Here is a 20,309-nt window from a genome sequence, read left to right as displayed (position 1 = left end):
TGCTCACACCAGCTACCGGCAGAGAGCTTCCTGACACTTGTGGACAAACGTCAGCAAATAATAATCTAAAAAGGGGAAGAAAAAAAAAAACACATGGTGAGGCTTCGGCTTGGTTTCAGGTGTAAAGAGTCTCAACTAAAACAACTCTTGGGGAGAGATATGGAGACAGAGAGGAGAAAAATACTTAATTTAGAGAGCAAACAAGCTGTTCACAGCTTCCTCATCTATGATTCAGAAGAGAAAGCCCCTGGAGTTGAGGTTGCAGTGGCGCATAACCCAATCATCTTGTATACTATCCACCTCACATGTTTTTATTGGTAGAATCATTCTCTGTTAATGCTCATATAACTGTGTTTTGCATTCATGTATGTAAGGTGGGAAAGTAAAAAAAAAAATTTAAAATAAAAAAAAAAATCAATATCCTTGTGCTCATCTTCGTTCTGCCATATGGAAACACAATGACAGACTGGCTTCAGAGGCAGGATGGGAAAGCCTGATGTAATGCAACTTCAAACGCTGACGAGGATAAGAAGAAACATCACACACTGTACCAAAAAAACTCACAGTTCTCATTTAATCCAACAGATTACTGAGGGAAACATGCTGTGGGAATCAATGGGTGAAGTAGGCAACATGAGCTGTTCCCAGTCTGCACAGTTCTCACCAAAATAGCAGCCGAGCAAAGATACTGTGTGCTCAGTGGGCTGTCTCGGGGATGCGGAGCTAAATATAACCTTTACGTAGTTTCTACAGTCTACATGTTGCAGCAGGCACAAGCCGTACGTTGTGACTGCTGCAACAAGCTCCAGACAAGCTACGGCTAGGGCGAGTTATCGCCATCTAGATCAGGTGCAATGCACAAAAAGATAAAATGTTGTGCTTTGTTGTTCTATTTACCATTCTGTTTGCATATTTGACATTTGATCATACCTGAAGGAATAACATTAAAATACTTTTTCTCACCTGATAATAAAGAAATTATTTACTTGAATGCAAAACTATTCATTTCAGACAAGAATATCTGCTTTTGTCTGTGTTTGCACAGAACTTTGCTGCTATGCTTCAGCCTCTTTCAACTCCTACTAAGCAGGACATAGTCCTCTCAAACTCAGGTTTGTATCATCTTAGAGAGTTTTTATTTCTTAATATCGTGGCTGGAATTCCAGCAGCTCTCAGAGGGATTTACTAGAGATGTAGACAGAGGAAACACACAAGAACGCCCATCAAGCATCCAGCAGCATGGACTGCGTGTGCCGCTCCCGTCTGTCCACCTGGCGAATGATCGCTCCCTGGCAAACAAAACAGGCAGACGAGCTGCTCCTTCGCAGCACAAGAAATTCAGACTTTCGTGGCTCTGCCCGAAAACCAGCTCAGAAAGCAGATCTCGGACAGAGTCTTTCTGACATGGCAGAGCAAACCCCAGAGCGGAGTTCTCCATGGAAAAGAGATAATGTGGGAATCAAAGGAAGGTGTCACATACTGATGTCACAGGGTTAAAGAAGACATCTAGTTCTCAGCTGTAGTTATTTTTTAACTAAATACTTTTAATCCTTTTATTCAGACTTCTTCTGCACAACAGCCATCAGCCCCGGCGACCCACAGGGCTGTGTTCTCTCCCTGCTCCTCTCCTCTGTGAACGCTAAAAGACTTCAGCAGATGAGTCTGTGTAACTCCAGAAGCTCTGGATGACACCGCTTCCGTTGGTTTGATCCAGGAATAATGACAATTTTTGATTGATGTAATTCAGTGCTTCCCTTCTGCCTCATGAAAAACAGTGGGTACTGTTAAATTTATAGTAGCTTTAAAAAAAATCCACTTTTACGCAATGTTTTTATTATTACTTTGAAATATTAGGCTTCATATAAAAATGTTCTTAAAATTATTAAATAGAAACACAACAAACATTTTATGTACTGTACGTTGCTATATAGTTTTCCTGTATCGCAACAAGGTTAAATAAGGTCGCCGTCTATGAGCTCTTCACTACCGGTGTTTCCTTCTGTCTTGTTCTGCCATTTCAATTATATTGCCGAGTAGTTTTAGGTTTGATTGCATGCCTGTTCTGTGGCAGGAAGTAGCCTCTGCTAAACGCTGTGAGTGAGGGAAACGTTTGTAGGTGAATTATATCATTGTTCAGAGCAGCTAAATGCTTTACTGGAAACTGCTCTCTTCCATTTCCGTAGACATGCAGACACATCACTACAATCATGGAGATGGAGTAACTCATGAACAGTCATTAACCATAGACAGGAGCCTAAGTGTTTCCTGTTTCCTATTACTTGTCAGACATTTTAACAATTGCTGTATGCAAGGTAAACTCATCGACTAGCACGTTTTACATCGACATGAAGCAAAATAAAGCAAAAATGTCTGTTAAGATGCATTAAAACATCTCTGATGTTATTTTTATGCATCAATTCTCCTCCTTTGAAACATGATCTTGCTACTTACTTGGCTCTCTAGGGTCTTCCTTAAGGTTAATGTCAGATTTATGGTCTCTGTGCACATTGGAAAAAAGCAATCTGCAGAATGTGACTAAACAGAAATCAGCTTACGCACGTCAATACTCCAATTTTCTTATCTTTACTGTGGAATATATGCAACACTCCAAGCAAACTTCTTTTTTGACATCTAACAGAAGTGAAAGGAGCTAACCTCACAATTTAATTTGCAGAGTTAGGGTAAGACAGGTAATTTTAATGTTCATAAGCATGGAAAAGTGATATAAAGGAAGCCTTTTCCTTCCCCACCCACCCCCCAACTGAAGGACGATTATTATCACTCCCTTCCTGTGCATGTGAAGGCTTTCACCATTTCTTAGCATTCCATCAAAGTAAGGAAAGAGATTACTGCAGAAACTATTGCATATTTGCCTTGCATTTCAATGCCCCGGGAAGATACATATTGAATATATAACATTCCAGTATTTCCTCAGATCCCTAATTTCAAACTAATGCCTATGCAATCTAGATTTAGGAAAAGCCAGAGATTTTGGAAATGAGCTCTGGAATTCTGAGACAATATTTACAGCACACAACATGCTATTGCTTCTAATTAATATTAACATATATCCTAGCAGTTAGTAAAGGAATTGCCTGTCTTCTCTACACAATGTTTTTTTTTTTTACTGTTAATGCATGTATGATACCAAAACATAATACTGATAAAGACAGCCTTCCATTGTCAGCCCAATATCCAGCTTAGTGCCCCATTTGCAAAGCATTATTGTAGTAATGATGCAAGGAGGCAGTAACAAGGAGTTTGATATTGTAAGTCCAGTATGTAGTTCAGCACACATCATGTAATTTGTTACTGCTACCACAGGATGGCATCAATAAGGATATTTTTTTTCTATTGTCAGCATCTTGTTGGGATAATGAGTCACTGGCACATAAAGGTTGTTACAGTGCATCACAGACAGAACGTTGAACTGCTGCTAATGTATAGCTTTGAGTACATTTTGGTTTTGGAGTCTAGAATCAGTTTTTGCCCCCTCCGCTTGGATTCACTCTGGTAGAAGTTCTACTGGACCAATCAGGAACAGGAGGAGGAGTGGTGAACAACGACATTGATTGGTTTTAGAATTGTAGTCTGCTTGTAGTTTTAGCGATGGCAGCAGAGAAAGTGAAAGAAGTTGTTCAGTTCATGTTGGCCACGCTTCCAAATATTGAATCAAGATTAGCAGCCATTTCTGTCGGATCGCTGGTGGAGGATGGTTGTTTAAAGCGCAGACAATTTCCAACAACTTTATGGCATTGAAATGGCACATGACCTACATCACGGACAAATGCTAGTGATTGGGTAACATTTAAAACCTCAACACAGTCGAGGCCTCCAGGACACGATTGTTTCTGAATAGCTGAGAGCCCAGACCCTCCGTACAAAGCAAAGTGCAGAACAAGAGGCTGATTTTTACCATGGTAGCGGAGGAGTGGAGATCGTCAAATCAAAACATAACATATATTGTATTCAATTTAAGATTAGCATTTTGGATGAAATGTCCGTCCTAAGTACCAGGACCCAATAGTATCTCATTTCAAGACACGACATGCAGATGGTTTAGATTAGTGAAGAAATGGCAGAGAAGATGTTCGAAGCTGTTTTCTTATTACTTCAGCTGCAATTACTCGATCACTCAATCTATGAGTGATCGAGTAATTGCTCAGTGTTCATATGTAAGGAACACTGGACTTGCATTCAAAGTGGTCAGATGTGGCATGGAAAAAGAAATAATAATAAAAAGTTAGCTTACTCCTTCCTAATGCAGTAGCACAGTAAAACTAGCACTGTTTGTATCAACACGACCTCAATATATGTAATAAAGGCACATCATTAAGAATACACATAGTTCAAAAACGTAAAACTCGATATTTGACCAAACTGTGTGGTGCTTCACAGTTGCACCACTTAAAAGTATTTTTAGATACTTTAGGTGGTGCATCAATTTAAGTGTGTTGGCTGCTTAAGCAACATCTTGCTAAAATGAGTTCAACCCTCCACCCATTCATTGTTACCAGTTAAACAAAGGAACTGGCACTTGGGCAGAAAGGGCAGCCGGACGCCCACCGAGTTACTTTAAATCTTGTTCAGCATCTTAGACTCAGTTGTAAAAAAACTTAGTTCAAAAGAATGAACTTTTGAGCAGTTTTTCAAAGTTTACGTCTGTTTCTGAATGATTGCTTTCTTTGCTGAAAATGCAAGGCATGCACTTTGATGATTGAAAGAGCAGACATCAGTATTAAAAGAAGGAGCAAAGTACAGCCTCTTATAGTTTATAAAATGTATTGATTGGTAAGGTAACACTTGGCTGAGATGTGGACAAGCAAGTGATGTGTAAGGGTTTTTCAGTTTTTGGCACAGACTATCATTTTTCACCCTTTCAATAAAAGTTTTACCAAATGACATGACTGACAGCTATGAGAGCTGCAGGAAGTTATTTGCATAGGTAAATAAGAACATCCTGTGCATGTTCACTGTTTCCATGGTAATGGTGAAGAATGGCGAGGACACATTTGGTTGGGCTTTATACTCCGAGAGAGAACAATTGTTAGGCAGGTGTACATTACAAATTATTCATATATGTATGTGAGTACACATGTCACCGATCAGGTTTTCATACAATCACAATTTGCATTAACCACATATTAATTTAGGTCTTTAAATAATGTTGACTATACAACAATACATTTAAATGAAGTTGATGCACAACTTTAAATTTACTGAGGATTTTCTGGGAAAAAAATAAAAAAATAAAATCTATAGTAAAAGCAAAAAGCACAAAAACTGTTCTTTTTAAAATCCATTGATGTTGGTTCCACATTCTAAGCCCAAAGATGATTGGTCCAAATGCATTGGTAATAGCCCAAAATGATTAGACATTCCTGCCCTGCACACACTCCATACTCATGCAGATTCCTAGGTTGTTAGTAACTCTGGCTAAATAAGTTCTTCTGCAGTAGCTTCAATCAAACTAAAACTTTAAAGCCAGGGCATTTGACTGGGGAAACGTTCCCAGATATGAAAACTGCTTCAACTTCAGTAACACTAAAACAGTTTATACCCCATGCAAAACTTAAAGCATTAGATAAATGCCTAACATCTGCCACCGATAATCCTCTACCCATCATTTTTTCGTGCTGCTTTCTCTTGTCTGCAGTGAAATAACAAGTGAATTCTCATATCCACTATAATAAATAAGTTCTGCTCTCATCCCCGACTTATGGGTCCAAGAAGACACGAGAGGACACACACAGATCAAATTTACTTGTGAGAAAACACTGCCAAAAAGAGTTCTCCGATGTCTTATCCAATCCAGAGCTACACAAGTATCATAAAACACACAAACTTACACAAAAAGATATGGGTGTAACTCTCGTTTGAGAGAAGCTTGAGCCATACACTAAGACGTTTTTGTGTAATTACTTATTATTACTTATTGTGTAAATATTCACTACAGCATGGGAAAAATGCAACAATGCGTCTCACCTCAGTTTCTGATGTTCTCAGAAGTGCTAGAGTCACCTTAAACTTTGTTGCAAGAGCTGCAAAACAGCAGGAGGACAGAAAAGTTGTTTCAGATTAATGAAAGGGATCCAATCTATCACAGACTTCAAGTGCTCCCCATCACCTTCCTAAAAGAAGAGTTTCCTGTAGTTTTCTAAATGCCTTCTTTATGGAAAAGACCACTCCTTACTTTGGAACACTGCCTTGCTCCATCTTTTTATTACTTGTCCTGTCCTGCAGAGTAGCACTCAAACTTGTTGTCTAAGTGCCAAGGAGAAGCTTAACAGATTTACTTTCTCAAGTGAAGCATGAATCTTGCTGAGCAACAAGGTATGAGCTTGATATTGGATAGTTGCTGCTTGGACAACTGTCTTCCAGCTGGCAACAAGCTATTTAAACTCAGCTAAAGCTATGAGTAGCTTCTGTCTTAAACAACAATGTGGAAAGACACTTCCTGGATTAGTCAACAGCCTACGCTCAATCTGATGCGGAACACCATCACATTTTTTCTTTAGAGGGTGCAGAGGCGCTATCCTACAGCTGAAAGAGTTGTCAAGCCCTCTTTAATATCTGTACCTGAGACACGCAGCCTGGAAGAGACAGTGATTTTACTCATCTGCACTCTTGCAGATATTATTACCGTATGAGATGTAAGACTGTCGGGTTCCTTGACTATCTTTTAAAAAGAAATACACAAACCCATATCTGTTGATGCTGTTGAATTTGTTGAGCATGGGAACACAAACTGTCTTAATACATGTCCTTCCCGTCCCTTCTGTTACCCTGTAATAAGATGAGGGTCAACAACTTGTCTTGATTTCTTGTGTTGTCTCAAACTGTGTTTCAATAAATATTACTGAGAGAAACACACATTTTTTGTGTGTAATACCTTCTAGAAATAAAGCTCCTCATCCTCTGCTTTTTTAATCACAGCTGTGTTTTCTTTATTTATTGAACTTCACATTTTTAGTTTTTTCCATGTCTGCTTAAATCAAGGGAGAGGACAAGGGAGGAGAAGTTTTATCCTGCGGAGTGACAATAAAGGTCCCTTTAGTTTTGACTTTCTCTTTAATTACAGAACAGCTCCCTGCTGGCAGAGCATGCACTGGCCATCAGAAAACTTATTTAAAAGGTTATTTCATAAAAACATTTCCAGGAAATTAGGTGCATCTAAGAGAAAGACAAAAACAACACGACATAAATGATCAAGCATAACATTATGACCAAAGCCCATTGTAGTGTGTAGCATAGCGTCCCACGTTTGTTGCTAAAAGATCCCTGTTCTGTCAGAGCATGGACTCCAATAGAGTCCTGAAGGTGTGTGCTATGGTATATAGAGTGCTATGGTATATAGAGTGCTATGGTATATATAGCTTAAGTAACCTAAATAAAATAACAACTTTCAGTATTTTAAAAAGCAATTAATTGAGTAATTAATTGAAATTAAATCAAAATTGGAGAAATGTACAGAAATGTTAAGGTTTTTTTTGCATAATGAAGAACATTGAGTGGACAAATGAAGAATCAATTTTGTACATTGGTTTTGATAGATTTTGAGACTGATTTATGAATATTATAATAGTTTAAGATAGCTTTGTATTGCAACATGTTGTGGCATTAACATGAGACTACACCTTTATTATTATGGAGAGTATCTCTTTTGTTGTTTTTTCTTGTCAGTTGTAATTTCCCCAATGGGGGATTAATAAAATTATGTCTTATTTTATCTCCTATTCATATTGGGATTTATCTTTGGCCCACTACTATTGGAATATTACAAAACATAGTTGTGTATGATTGACTTAATTTTGTTAAATACTTTTGAAAACTTGTTCTTTGCTCCCTAAAGTTACAGCAACAGTGAGGCGATATAATAAGTAGTGAATGCATGAATATCTTATGTACCTTCTGCACTTCATATTAAAATAAACCATAACGCAGCATGGGCTTTATATCTTTTTTTCCTTCACTGCTATCCCCTGTGATTTTGATTTTCTTTTCCAAGCTATAAGTCTGTCTCCTCTGAGTATCCTCACTTCTCCTTCAGCCTCCCCACAATAGCGAGGGCTGTATAAGCACAGCAGGAATGCTGTCAAAAGGGGATTATCATGCCTCTGATCTGCTTAATGGACAGTAATGATACATAGCTAATGAACAAATGGGAGGGGTACTTCAAGAAGGGTCGAAGTGATAGTTAGACTTATAGTTGGATGAGGGGAAGCTACTGCAGATGTTTCCCACATTTGAGTGGGTCAGAATGGAGATTAACCCCCAGCTCTTCTTTCCCTCTTTCCTGCCCTCTTCCACCTTTTCATGCCACTCCTTTTTCCTCCAGAGATCTCATTATGGGCAGACTCACTGGCCATGTGGCCCGAGTCTATTTGAGTAGGAGACGGTCTCCACATGCAAACAGACCGTATAGATCTGTGAGGAGGAAGTGGTGGAAAGCACACTCAAGTAAATGGTTAAATGGTGGAAGAAAGGACAAATAAAAAACACAAGCGGCTGCAGGACGAGGAAAAGTAGAAGAGAAAATAACCAGGAGTGTGTGCGGGTGCGTGTGTGTGTGTGTGTGCGTGTTGGTGTGCGTGTGCAGGGAGGGTTGTGTTGAAATAGAACAGGGGAGGATATTGCCTTAGGTTCCAGATTGTTATTACTTCTCCAGATGGTAGGGAGATGCCTCCAGCAGATTTATGCCTGGTTATAGCCGGTTTGTGTGCATAAAGGTGGTACATCCATGTTTATATGCTGCCGTATGTAAGCATTCACACAACGTTACACTGGTTTAGTTGAAGTAGCGTCAGCTAAATGCCATGTTTTCTAGATAAATAACCAATTAGAGGCTTGAAGGGGGTTCTTGGCCTCCAATCAAATCCCCATGCAGCAGCTGTAAAATATTGGTTTTATTAAAATGAAGGACATGAACTGCTGGAAATTTTCCAATAAACTGTCTAAAGACCCTTGGCTTCAAAACTAAAAACACAAAAAGTAAAAAGAACCAAAAAAAACCCTTTTGATATATTTTTCTTTTGTTTTGTGTCTATTTCGTTCCGGTTTCTTTTGTGTTCTGTTGTTGTATGACATCGATTTCATTGATTTGTCCTGTAGGAGGTCATCAGATGTGTTTAATGTGCCAGTGGAGACTGCTTGTGGTGTGTACTTGACTGGGTTAATGAGTACACAGGTACTCTGAACGTATAAACATGAAACAGATCCTTTGATATACACACACAGTGCTACGCAATTTGACAACCACAACACTGTTCACATTCTAACGCATTGAAATGTGAAAATTGACTTTGACCTTTATATCAGGACATAATGTTATTCCTACATCAAAATGTTGCTGCTTAGAGTTTGAGAAATGCTTGAATCTCCCTTGGGTTGCCTAAATACTTGTTCATATTTAGCATCACCTATTTATCCAAAGCTCCTCCTTGGAGCTGCGGTCTCCAGCTGAGCATCCGTCTCACAGAGTTCCTTCAGACTAGAGGCAGCAGCAACTAGAAGACACCTGGTGGAACCGATAGCCTGCTGAGCTTATCATAGGTACTACTTGTTAGTCCAATGCTTCTAAGGATGGTTGTTAATGGAGAAGCTTTTGTTGTGTTTACAAAAACAGATTATAATTTCTGTGCTTTGCAATGGTGTTGCTGGAAGATCCTTTAGTTTCTATAACATGACTGTGAGTGCTTTTAGTGACTAGAAAGACTCCAATCTTTTCAGTCATTTAAGAAAAAGGAGTAGCATCCATTTTGTGGTAAGTCGACTTACAGTTTTTATCAGCCGGTGGTGGAGGAGGAGTTGAGTTACCCTCTGTAATCCAGCTGAAGAAGATCCAAGTCCCTCATAGGGTTTCTCTGGTCTCATTAAAGAGAAGAATGGTAAGGTGGAAATCTTTTACAGTTTCAAAATCTTAACTTTTTTAACTTGGTACATCTGGATACTGACAACCCCCTAATGCAAACCCTGGCCTGGGGCAGAGGATCATGTCTAAATATATAAACATAGCAAAAGTGGGATAGTTTAGACCAGAGGTCTTCCACTCCAGTTCTTGAGAGCCGGTGTTCTGCATCTCTTAGGTATATCCTTGTTTCAACACACCTGAATCAAATGGCTGAATAACATTGTCAATGGTATGCAGCAGAAAATCCCAATAAAATACAAAGAAATGTGTCATCCTTATAAAAAAGGCAAAGGGCCATGAATATTTTTGTGAGTATCTGCATCTAACTCTTGAACTCAAACAGAAATTTAGACTCACAGAGGCTCAGACATAGAGTTATGATTCTAATAATAATTTTAAATCCCACCACATCTTATCTAGCTACCATCACTCTCAACTTTCGTATTTTTAAACATCCATCATCCTCCCTCCGCCTCCCGGAGACATTAGCTTTATCTTCTCCTCATTTTCCCTTTCTGCCAAATAGCGATGATGAATCTCTGAGATATCTTCCCAATGGGCTCTCTCAAAATCAATAGCTATTTTGGAACTTTACATTGGAGGGTAGGTTTCCATGCATGCTGGTGTATACACCCATAAAATCCTAACGGAAAATGATTTCAAATGATAGCTGTTTGCCTGGATGAATTAGCACAACTCTTAGGCACTTACAGCAACATTGCAAGCGTTAGCTGCACTAATTCGTTTTGTGCAACAAATTCAATCTCCAGAAATCTTTCTCATCTTCATTCTATCATTTTTTTTAACTGCAGATATTTTATTGAGCCTCTTTCGGCAAAACACAAAGCTTGCCGCCATTTTCTTGAGTTAAAGGAAGGTTGTAATCTTTATCTCTAACTGAAAGGCTTGAAAACATGAAAAGAGAAGTCCATATTTCATTTACCCTAAGGTTGCACATCAATAACATCACAATAATGGCAAAGTAAGGGGAGGCTAGCAGAAAAAGATTATATTCTGGAGAATCAAAAGAGATGATTGAGATTGTTTTGGCATTTTGGGACACACTGATAACGCTTCCTATATCTCAACTACATTTATAAAACAGAGAACTTTTAAGATATTAAAAAACTTTTCTAATACAGCACAAATCTACATGTGTAATTTATAACACATTCAGGCAACACTGCATCCATGCACAGACACAAAGTGTATTAAACATGCAGTTTCTCATATGACACACCAGGAATGAACTCTGATTCAGCAATAACCTGTAAATGTAAATCTGTTACATCCTGTTGCTATCGCTGTGTAGTAGTATTGTTTTTCTCAAAGTGGTACTACAGCCAGTATGATTTAAATGCTTCAGTAGTCGCTACATCATTATGACACGTCAAGTAATTTTTCCCATCTAGTAATGCACAGCTAGGTGCATTGCTAGATGGGAAAACTTTTGTATTGTGATAGTTAAATTTTGCGGTTTAACTGGTGCTGGCTGGTCACAGCCAAAAACTCAAAAATAAAATCTATTCCTAATCAGTTAATGGATTATATGTAAGCGGTACCAGGTCCTGCTGAAGACCTGTGTGGATAATTTTACAAGAAGAGTAATCAGGGTTAGGTTTTAAAATTAAACAGTGAGTTTTTAAAAATAAAGATGAAATAGAAATGTAAAAAGCGCTTTAACAACATGTTTTCTACAACACACCAAGATCTGTCCACATACATATGTCGAGTCCAGACATATGGTTCAGTCTGGCTGATGAAGAGTGAGAGAAAGTGAAGCTTAAGACAGATAACAGGAAGGCTGAACGGAACACAGCAAGTTGCTAATATTCTTTTTTTTACCACTTAAATCTCTGTCACTTATGAAACATGGATTGGATTTAGAAAAGTTGGCAGAGTTTTGAAAATAAATAACCAAAATATATCTTCTCCAGGGAATACACATTGATGCTGAGACTGTAGTAAAATACAGTGTTAAAGAAAGTTTATATCTAAACTCTATAATCACTTTGTCTTTCCTTTGAATAGAAAAATTATACTTCAAGGCAACGACTCTGAAATCAGCTGCAAAATAAATGCTTAATAACCGCTCATCGCCTTCTGTTTTTAATACAAAAAAATAAAAATACAGAAAGAAAATTCAAATGGCCAATATTTTCATGTCAAAGGTGTCAGAAATCAGTAGAAAATGTTGATTAGTGCATCTTTAACTTGGATGATGAAAAACAGACAAAATCTGTTAAAATTATTGTAAAAAGCAAACTTTTAAATGTGTTTTTAGTGAAGATGCTCTCCATAATGGGAAAACCCCCCAGCAACTGTACTCATAACATTGAAGCTGACAAGCAATCCTTTAAGAGAAACTTGGTGAGGTGGAGTGGAGAAGCGAGTCTGGTGTCAGCTTTTGTAATTTTGCTGTTTTTGCTGTTTTGATAATAAAATGATGGAGCTTATATCGATTTGAACATGATGGGTGGTAGCTTTACTACATTCAAGTCCATCTCTGTCTGCTCGCCAGGGCTGAATATTCCTCCGGAGTTTATATTTTGCACAGGCAGTCAAATTTAAATTCTGTGACGGATACAAATGTGAGAGTTACTATGTCTCAGGCCTGTTTTGACAGTAAATAAGCTAATAGGCAAATGTCATGACTGTTAAATGAGTTAAGCCCGATCGATGTCAACTCTCCAGCAGAGGTGTATAAATTCATTTGAAACCAGACGCCGACTGACACCAATAAAATATTTGTCAGTGTGTGGGTGTGTGTGTGTGTGTGTCTTGAGAGAGAGGAGGAGAGAGATGGGGTGTGTTTGCGTGTGCTTGTATGTCTCTCCATGGAAGAAGCAGTGGGAGGCATAAGGAGGGACTGACATGAAGTGAGTGTGAGAAAACGGGATTAAGGTTGGGGTAGTGGTGGCAGCAGGGATGGAGCCGTCTTTTTGCCTTGTGAGATTATTGGTGGTAAGAGATGAGAGAATGATCTCCCACGCAGCCTGCAGAAACGCTTACACTAACACTTTCTCCTCAGAAAGTAAAGAGGGGCGGGGGTGCAAACAAGTCACAGAGGTAGCAGCAGATCAATGTCTACAAACAATTTTCGCAAACAGACAGCGATGGACACAGACGTCCTGCAAGCTAAGCATGGGTACATGAATGTGTGTCTATGTTTGAAGTTTTTAGGCAACAGGGTTTTTTTTCTCCTCTGTTTTCTTACTGCATTTCTCTGGAATATCCATCACTTAAATGAATTCATTAGTTATCAGGCTGTTTAGCTTTAGCACGGGCTCAGAGAAATTACTCTGAAGCAGTTCGTCTGCTCTCTCATTTCAACACGTTAGCTTTGATCCTTGGCTTGTGGCTCTGAATAAAACTAACTAAAACATCCCAGAAGGCCACGCGCCTGTGTAAATCACATGGATCCACAGCAGCACCAGTCAGCACTTACATGGATGCTCCTATGCAAATGCATGTTATATTCAGGTCACTCTACCAAGGAGAAGACCTTCAAAGCTAGATGCAGAACAAAGATGTGAGTCGTCTAACTATAATCTACATGTATGATCATAAAAAAGTAATCACTGTCAAATCCGCCAAGCGCCTATAATGCAGCTTTTAGATCCTTTTCTATAAGTAATCATCTGTTTCAAGGCTAAGATATTTTCAGGGTTCAAGATCTCATCTGCATTCAATATTAGAATGAAGACGTCTTGGTGAGGTGTCTTACTGAACAATTAATTGCAGATTTTGAGATAAAAACAAGCTCAGCACCGACTTTCTCTGTACTAACAGGGTTTTCCTTAGGAACCAGGCTGTATTCTGACCTGGCATATGGACTTACTTGCACTACGGCTCACACCACATCCTGAAAAAAACCCCAAAACAACATGTATGTATAATAAAGGACATGAGGTAGTAGTCCTACCTTATATTTTCCAGAAAGTAACCTGTAATTTCAAAAAAATACATAGTAAATTTTGAAAAAAAAGAAACTCCCAGAAAGTACCTCATAAGTTCTAACAATATAGTCTGTATGGTTTTGGTAACCACTTTAAAATATCTTTATTTTAACTTAAAAGTTGAAGAAGGTAACCTGAATTTTTTGGAAACCATAGGGTTAAAAGTCTTCCTGTAGTGAATGATGATCCCTGAAAGAGCTTCTGAAAAGTAAACTGAAACTTTCACAAAACAACCAATAAGTTCTGGGAAAGTGGCAAGTACTGAATAAATCCAAGGGAAGTTGACCTGAAATGAATAATGGAAGTGACCAGCATGACCTAAGACAGTACAGACAAATAAGCAGAAAGAAACTTGAAAATTTCATACAACAGGCCGGTTATTCAGAAAACTGCCCTGTGTCTTATAGAAAGTAACCTGTACAATTCAGAAAGCACCAGGTTATGAATCATAACATAATGCAGTCCTGTCCTTGAAAAATACCCTGGGTTTTAATGAAGGTATGGGCCGTGTCATGGATTGGTATCGTTGTTTTTAAAATCTGCTGCAAATTTGATCTTTAATCTAAGATTGATTGGCCATTTTATTAAATCATGTCAGAAGTTAAATATAAATATTTAAGTATTTTTGAATGTTATTCAATTTATATTACCGGTTAAAAGAATAATTGATTGTCAAATTATTTCCTCCTTTCACTGTTTTGCATCAACAAAAGAAATTTGCCAATACGGCGGCTGCCAGAGGTCTGCCAACATAAACCAGCAGAATCGCGGCAACAGTCAAAACCATTGATTTACTATCAACAACTCAGGCATGGCCAGAGTAGGACATGAAGAGTCGAGGCCCTTAGTGCATAAATATTACATTTGGGTCTAGTTTTACAGCAGATCATCATTTCCAGACATGCAGCTGCAATGCCAGCCTGACACTGATGCAAACAGTTGAATTCCTGAGTGTAAATCAAAGAATGTTTTCCAATGGAAGATGAAGGATGTGTGCTGCGGTATCTTCTCGGAGCATATGCCGGCATGCGTGTGCATGTGTGTGTGAGTGTGTTCAATATTGGAGTTCCATAAAATATGTATAAAGTATGTTTGAACCTTCCCCGCTCCCCTACTGGGCAACGGCAAGGTCCTTCAAACCCACATGAGCCAACATGAGCACCAACACTCAGAAAGATATAATGTGGCACCCTGGCCTTACACTGATTAATGTCTGTCCTTCAGAGCCCAAACTGCCACAGCAGAGAGGGACACAGCGCGTATGAGGACAGACGAAGTGAGAAAGACAGAAGGATTAGAGAGTGTGATAGACAGAGGAAGGAAGAGAAGAAAATATAGGCAAAAGGAGTGATGCAATGGAGTAGAAAGAGTAAAGGTGAGGGAGGGAAGACCGGACATTTGCGCCTTTCTGAGCGAAAGTTGGCTTGAATGATGAAAAATAACCTCAGTGGATTTCAACTGAAACTTAAAAGCATCCAAAGAATAAGACAGAGTTACAGTAAACATGCTTTTGTAGGTTTGCATTTTTTCCCCCTACTTGTAATTATCATAATCGAGTCAAACGTCACACACACAAAAATACACAACTCGAGCACTTTCTGCAATTACTGTGAGTAATCACATAAAAAGAGGAAATGCAAGAAGACTAATGAGGAAAACAAAGTGTCATGTCCATAATCAGAATTAACCCATCATCTCTCAAACACTGTGGACTTTTACAGATGCCAACAAAACAGTATCAGCGATGCCAAGTAATGATGTGATTGCTGATAAAAAGCTGCTAAATAAAATGAATTTTGACTCATAAGGGTGAATGTGCACAATTCAACAAAAGCAACTACAGTAAGTGGGAGGACTGAACGCAAGAGTCGCCTTAGTGCGGCTAGGCTTTTGGCTTTTTGAAAACATTTCGAAATGTTGCTCATAGTAACAATATCATGGTTGTAATTGGAAAACTCTGTGATTTTGTCATTTTGATTGCTTTACGTGGTCTTTGCTTTTAAAACCGATTCTGTATGTTATCCTGAGCACTTAGCTTTAAAGTGTCTCCCTTGCACTTTTAACTTTTCAGTTTGTGTGAAGCACCATTTACTCCTTGACTTTATGTAATAAAGTCTGTGGAAAAAAATCTTAAAGGAATAAATCAGAATTTTTGTAAACAGAAATTATAATCTACTTTACAAGCTCATAGTCATTAAAAAAATAACTATCTATTAGTACACAATTTTAAGGCAATCTGTGATTAATTCTTTTAATGTGCTAACATGGTGACCAAACCATTTGCCTAATCAAATTGGGTACAAAAAGGCCAGAAAGGTTTAAGATTTGTTTAAACTAATTACTTAAAGAACTATTTCATTTGATTTTTCTCTGTTTAATGATAAACTAAATAATATTTTTAACAAAGCACACACTGAATAAAACTGATTATTTAGCCACTGTTACAAAACATCAGAAGTGTCTCAATGTTTTAGTTGACACAGTTTTTTGGTTAGATTTATTTTGGGGCAACATTTTTTTGTGCATTTCCAAAAGCAGGATTTGGAATACTGCTCGAAAAACACTCACTTTATTTAGCAACGTTCAATGAATGTCAATTAACTTTTTCAGTGCCATTTGCAATAAAACTACAATGAAGAGTAAAAAATGGGTAATTACAAGATGAAAACTTTTATATTTGCATTTCAAGAGAATCATAACTTGCCTTAATTTGAAATTATTGACTAACTTAATCAGAAATGACTGATGGAGTAAATTTCATATTTAGTTTCAAGCAAGTAGCGTACTGGTGTGAGTAAAAACATCTCCTGAAAGTAGCACGAAGTTAACTGATGTTATTAATGGAAAATTCTTTCAATATGTGAGTTGAAGAAAGCATATAATGAGCCAAAATCCCTCCCAACTACATCCAAAAATACACAATAGCTTGACAGGACAACATTTTCATAGAAACATTCATACCAGGTCGCATCAGGACATCATCTCACCAACACAGAAAAAAGGAGTGGGTAAAAAAGGAAAAAAAAAAATCTAACCCACACAAAGCTGCCACAGCTGCTGAGCACGGAGACATGACATCATATTTTTCTGTGCTAAGTCTTTGCAAAGAGCGTGGGCAGGTGTGCACAGGCAGCTCGTGCGTGTCGGTGTGATTACTACGCTGTGAGAGCCAACAGACATTAGGAAAGCAGCACAGCAGAGTTTATGTCTGCGTGTGTGTGTCTGAGTTGGTCTCTCAGAACTTGAGGTGATCTAAAGGAATCTTTTTCACATATCCATATCTATCCTCTTATCTCTGCCTGTGCTTCTCCAGCTCAGCTTTTCTTTGTTATTTTCTCATTCCCACCTCTCTCTCCATCTGCTGATTGTCCCATTGTTTTGTTTTCTGGCTTTTGTTTGGCTGTCATGCCCTGTGAGCACTCTTTAATTCTACACACTGCCTCAAGATTACAAAGTGCCGGTGGAGGGGCGAGGCGGGGGACAAAGAGGGCAGAGGCACTTCATTAATCAATCAACCAGCATAGAAAATTCACCTAATTAACGGCTAATTACGGATCCGGGCACGGTGCCAGCTGGCCTCCCATCCACCTTCGCCAGTGCGACCCCTGTGGCCCCCCACCAAATGACAGTGGAGGAAAACACCCCTCCCCTGACTCCTCCTGTTTTCTCTCTTCTCTATTAGTCTTTTTATTCATGCATATGCTCGTCCGCTTGTTGTTGTATTTTTTTTTTCATGCTCCACAGGAACAACAGATGAGAGCTTGATAATTCAAACGGCGCAGCGGATAAGATGCCTGCGCCTCTCACTGCCGACTGACTTTCATCGCGTGCCATATGGTGGTCCGTTTGATTCGCTTTTCTGCAGTCTTACCGGGAAAATATCTGAAGTCACCACAGGGTTGAGGAGTTTCTCTGAGGTCCTGGTCTCTTCCCATCCGTGTCTGGTCCGGTTCTCGTCTGGGACCTCTGGGCCCAGCTTACGGGACATACTGGCTCGCCAGGCCCGCTGGATGCTAAAAGAACACAATTAACGTTTTAATTTTGACTTAATCATTAATGTTACCCGAAATCTAAAATTATACTGCAGTTTTACTATTTTCTTTAGGTATATCACTGCCTACGGACACAGCGCTTTGCATAAATCTTCATTGGCTTTTCTCCTTTTTAATTACATTTCCAAACATTTTTTTTTCCCATTCAAGTGTTTATTACAGGTTTTATATGATAGATCAGCAAATAAATGGAGTACTGTGAAGTGACAGGAAGAGAAAACATTGATTTCATCTTTTTTTGTATGCTGTTATATAAGTAAACAAATGTGATTCTGGCACAATTTAAAGTTAAACAAAAACCATCACACTGCCTCCCTATGTTTCCCTAGTGCACTTGCATTCTTGGAGTTGTTCTATTTCATGTTTTTGTTTTCTTATTTCTACTTTGTTAGTCCGCCTACACCTGCATAACTGGTGAAACTTTAGGATGGCCCTGTGGGAAATCAAATGATCAAAGTAAATGACCAGCCACTCAATCAGCTCGTCTGAGAAGGCCTGAGTGGAGGAAATATGACTACAAACCCAAAGACGACATTGTTTTTGGCACAAAATCTGCCATTCAAAAATATCTTAATGTCATTTTACATAAAATTAGCACTAACATAAATACAGTGTAGAAGAACACGAAACAAAAAGAAGAGAACTGATTAACAATTTAGCACAAAATGAGCTCTAAAAAGTGCAAATACATCAGAATGATTGTAGGGTAAATAAAAAATAAATTCACAGAACATACTGTAAATATAATAAAGTATAAATAATTGTCTTGTGATATAGTCAGAAAAATATACTGTCCAAATTAAGAAAAATTAATACAAACAAGACTGTTTCAGGCTTAAGTTTGGTAATTTTGTGTAAAATCAGCAACTTCTGTAATGTGTCCATGTGTGTGTGTGCGTGTGTGTGTGTGTGTGTGTGTGTGTGTGTGTGTGTGTGTGCGCGTGTGTGTGTGTGTGTGTGTGTGTGTGTGTGTGTGTGTGTGTGTGTGTGTGTGTGTGTGTGCGTGTGGACCCAAACACAGATAGGAGGCAGGTGATACCTTGAGGAGAGCAAAGATTTTATTGAAACGCAGCATATAAAACTTAGAAATACAAGGAGCAAAAAACATGAAATGCATCCTAAAAATGGATCAGGAGTGGGAGCAACAGGACAATCGAACAATGAGTGAATGAAAGCAAGATTACATTTACTGGGTGAGTCAAATTAACTGGATGAACTGGAACTGTGGGGAGAAACAAAGAGGGTGAAAGAAAACACGTAAACTACAAGTAGACATAGGAGAAAAACACCAGGGAACAAAGTGATGAGTGATGAATATTAGCTACCATAACTATGCGGATGACACACAGCTCTACATTACGATGTCACCAGGTGACTCTGTACCCATCCAATCACTGAATAAATGTTTAGAACAGATAAATGTGTGGATGTGCCAAAACTTTCTCCAGCTGAACAAAAATAAAACTGAAGTCATTATTTTTGGACCTAAAGAGGAACGATCTAGAGTCAATGCACAGCTTCAGTTATTACAACTAAAAACTAGCAATCAGGCCCGAAACCTGGGAGTAGTGATGGACTCTGACCTGAACTTTCAGCTCTACATAAAGGCAATTACAAAGTCAGCCTTCTATCACCTGAAGAACATCTCCAGGATTAGAGGACTAATGTCTCAGCCAGATCTAGAGAAACTCATCCATGCGTTTATCTTTAGTCGCATTGATTATTGCAACAGTGTCTTCACAAGTCTGTCCAACAAATCAATCAAACAGCTGCAACTGATCCAGAATGCTGCTGCTCGCGTTCTCACTAGAACCAGGAAGATAGAGCACATAACACCAGTTTTAAAGTCCCTCCACTGGCTCCCTGTAGCTCAAAGAATAGACTTTAAAATACTGTTGTTAGTTTATAAATCACTGAACGGTTTAGCACCACAATACATCAAAGATCTGCTGTTGTTGCTGTATCAACCTTCCAGACCTCTCAGGTCTTCTGGTTCTGGTCTGCTCTGCATCCCCAGAATCAGAACCAAGAGAGGAGAAGCAGCTTTCAGCATCTATTCACCAAAAATTTGGAACAAACTTCCAGAAAACTGTAAAACAGCGGAAACCCTGACTTCCTTTAAATCTCAACTAAAAACCCACCTGTTTAGAATTGTATTTGAAATGTAATATGTAACAATGTATTGTTTATTCTATGATGCATGACTTTGTGTTTATGATATAAAGCACTTTGAAATGCCTTGGTGCTGAAATGTGCTATACTAATAAAATTTGATTTGATTTGAGATAATTATTAAACACAACATGACTAGACATATGTTGATGTAAATGATAATATTTTTAATTCATTCTCAAATGGAAAATGACTGATGTATATCTTCCTTCCAGC

At 38.5% G+C, this 20,309-nt stretch overlaps 1 protein-coding gene across 1 annotated transcript in view; it reads right to left on the bottom strand.

Moving 5' to 3' along the window:
* The window catches only part of schip1 (schwannomin interacting protein 1), a 239,307-nt gene that overhangs the window by 209,187 nt on the left and 9,811 nt on the right, over positions 1-20,309 (bottom strand). The window contains exon 5 of the mRNA XM_055045565.1: positions 17,741-17,882. Within this exon, the coding sequence (XP_054901540.1) occupies positions 17,741-17,882 (142 nt within the window). The remainder of the gene's footprint in view (positions 1-17,740; positions 17,883-20,309) is intronic.

This window comes from Poeciliopsis prolifica, unplaced genomic scaffold (assembly GCF_027474105.1).
Source record: "Poeciliopsis prolifica strain line A6 unplaced genomic scaffold, Auburn_PproV2 SCAFFOLD022, whole genome shotgun sequence".
NCBI classification, from domain to species: Eukaryota; Metazoa; Chordata; class Actinopteri; order Cyprinodontiformes; family Poeciliidae; genus Poeciliopsis; species Poeciliopsis prolifica.
The sequence above is the reverse complement of the archived record's forward strand: the minus strand, read 5'-3'. Positions and strand labels throughout refer to the sequence as shown.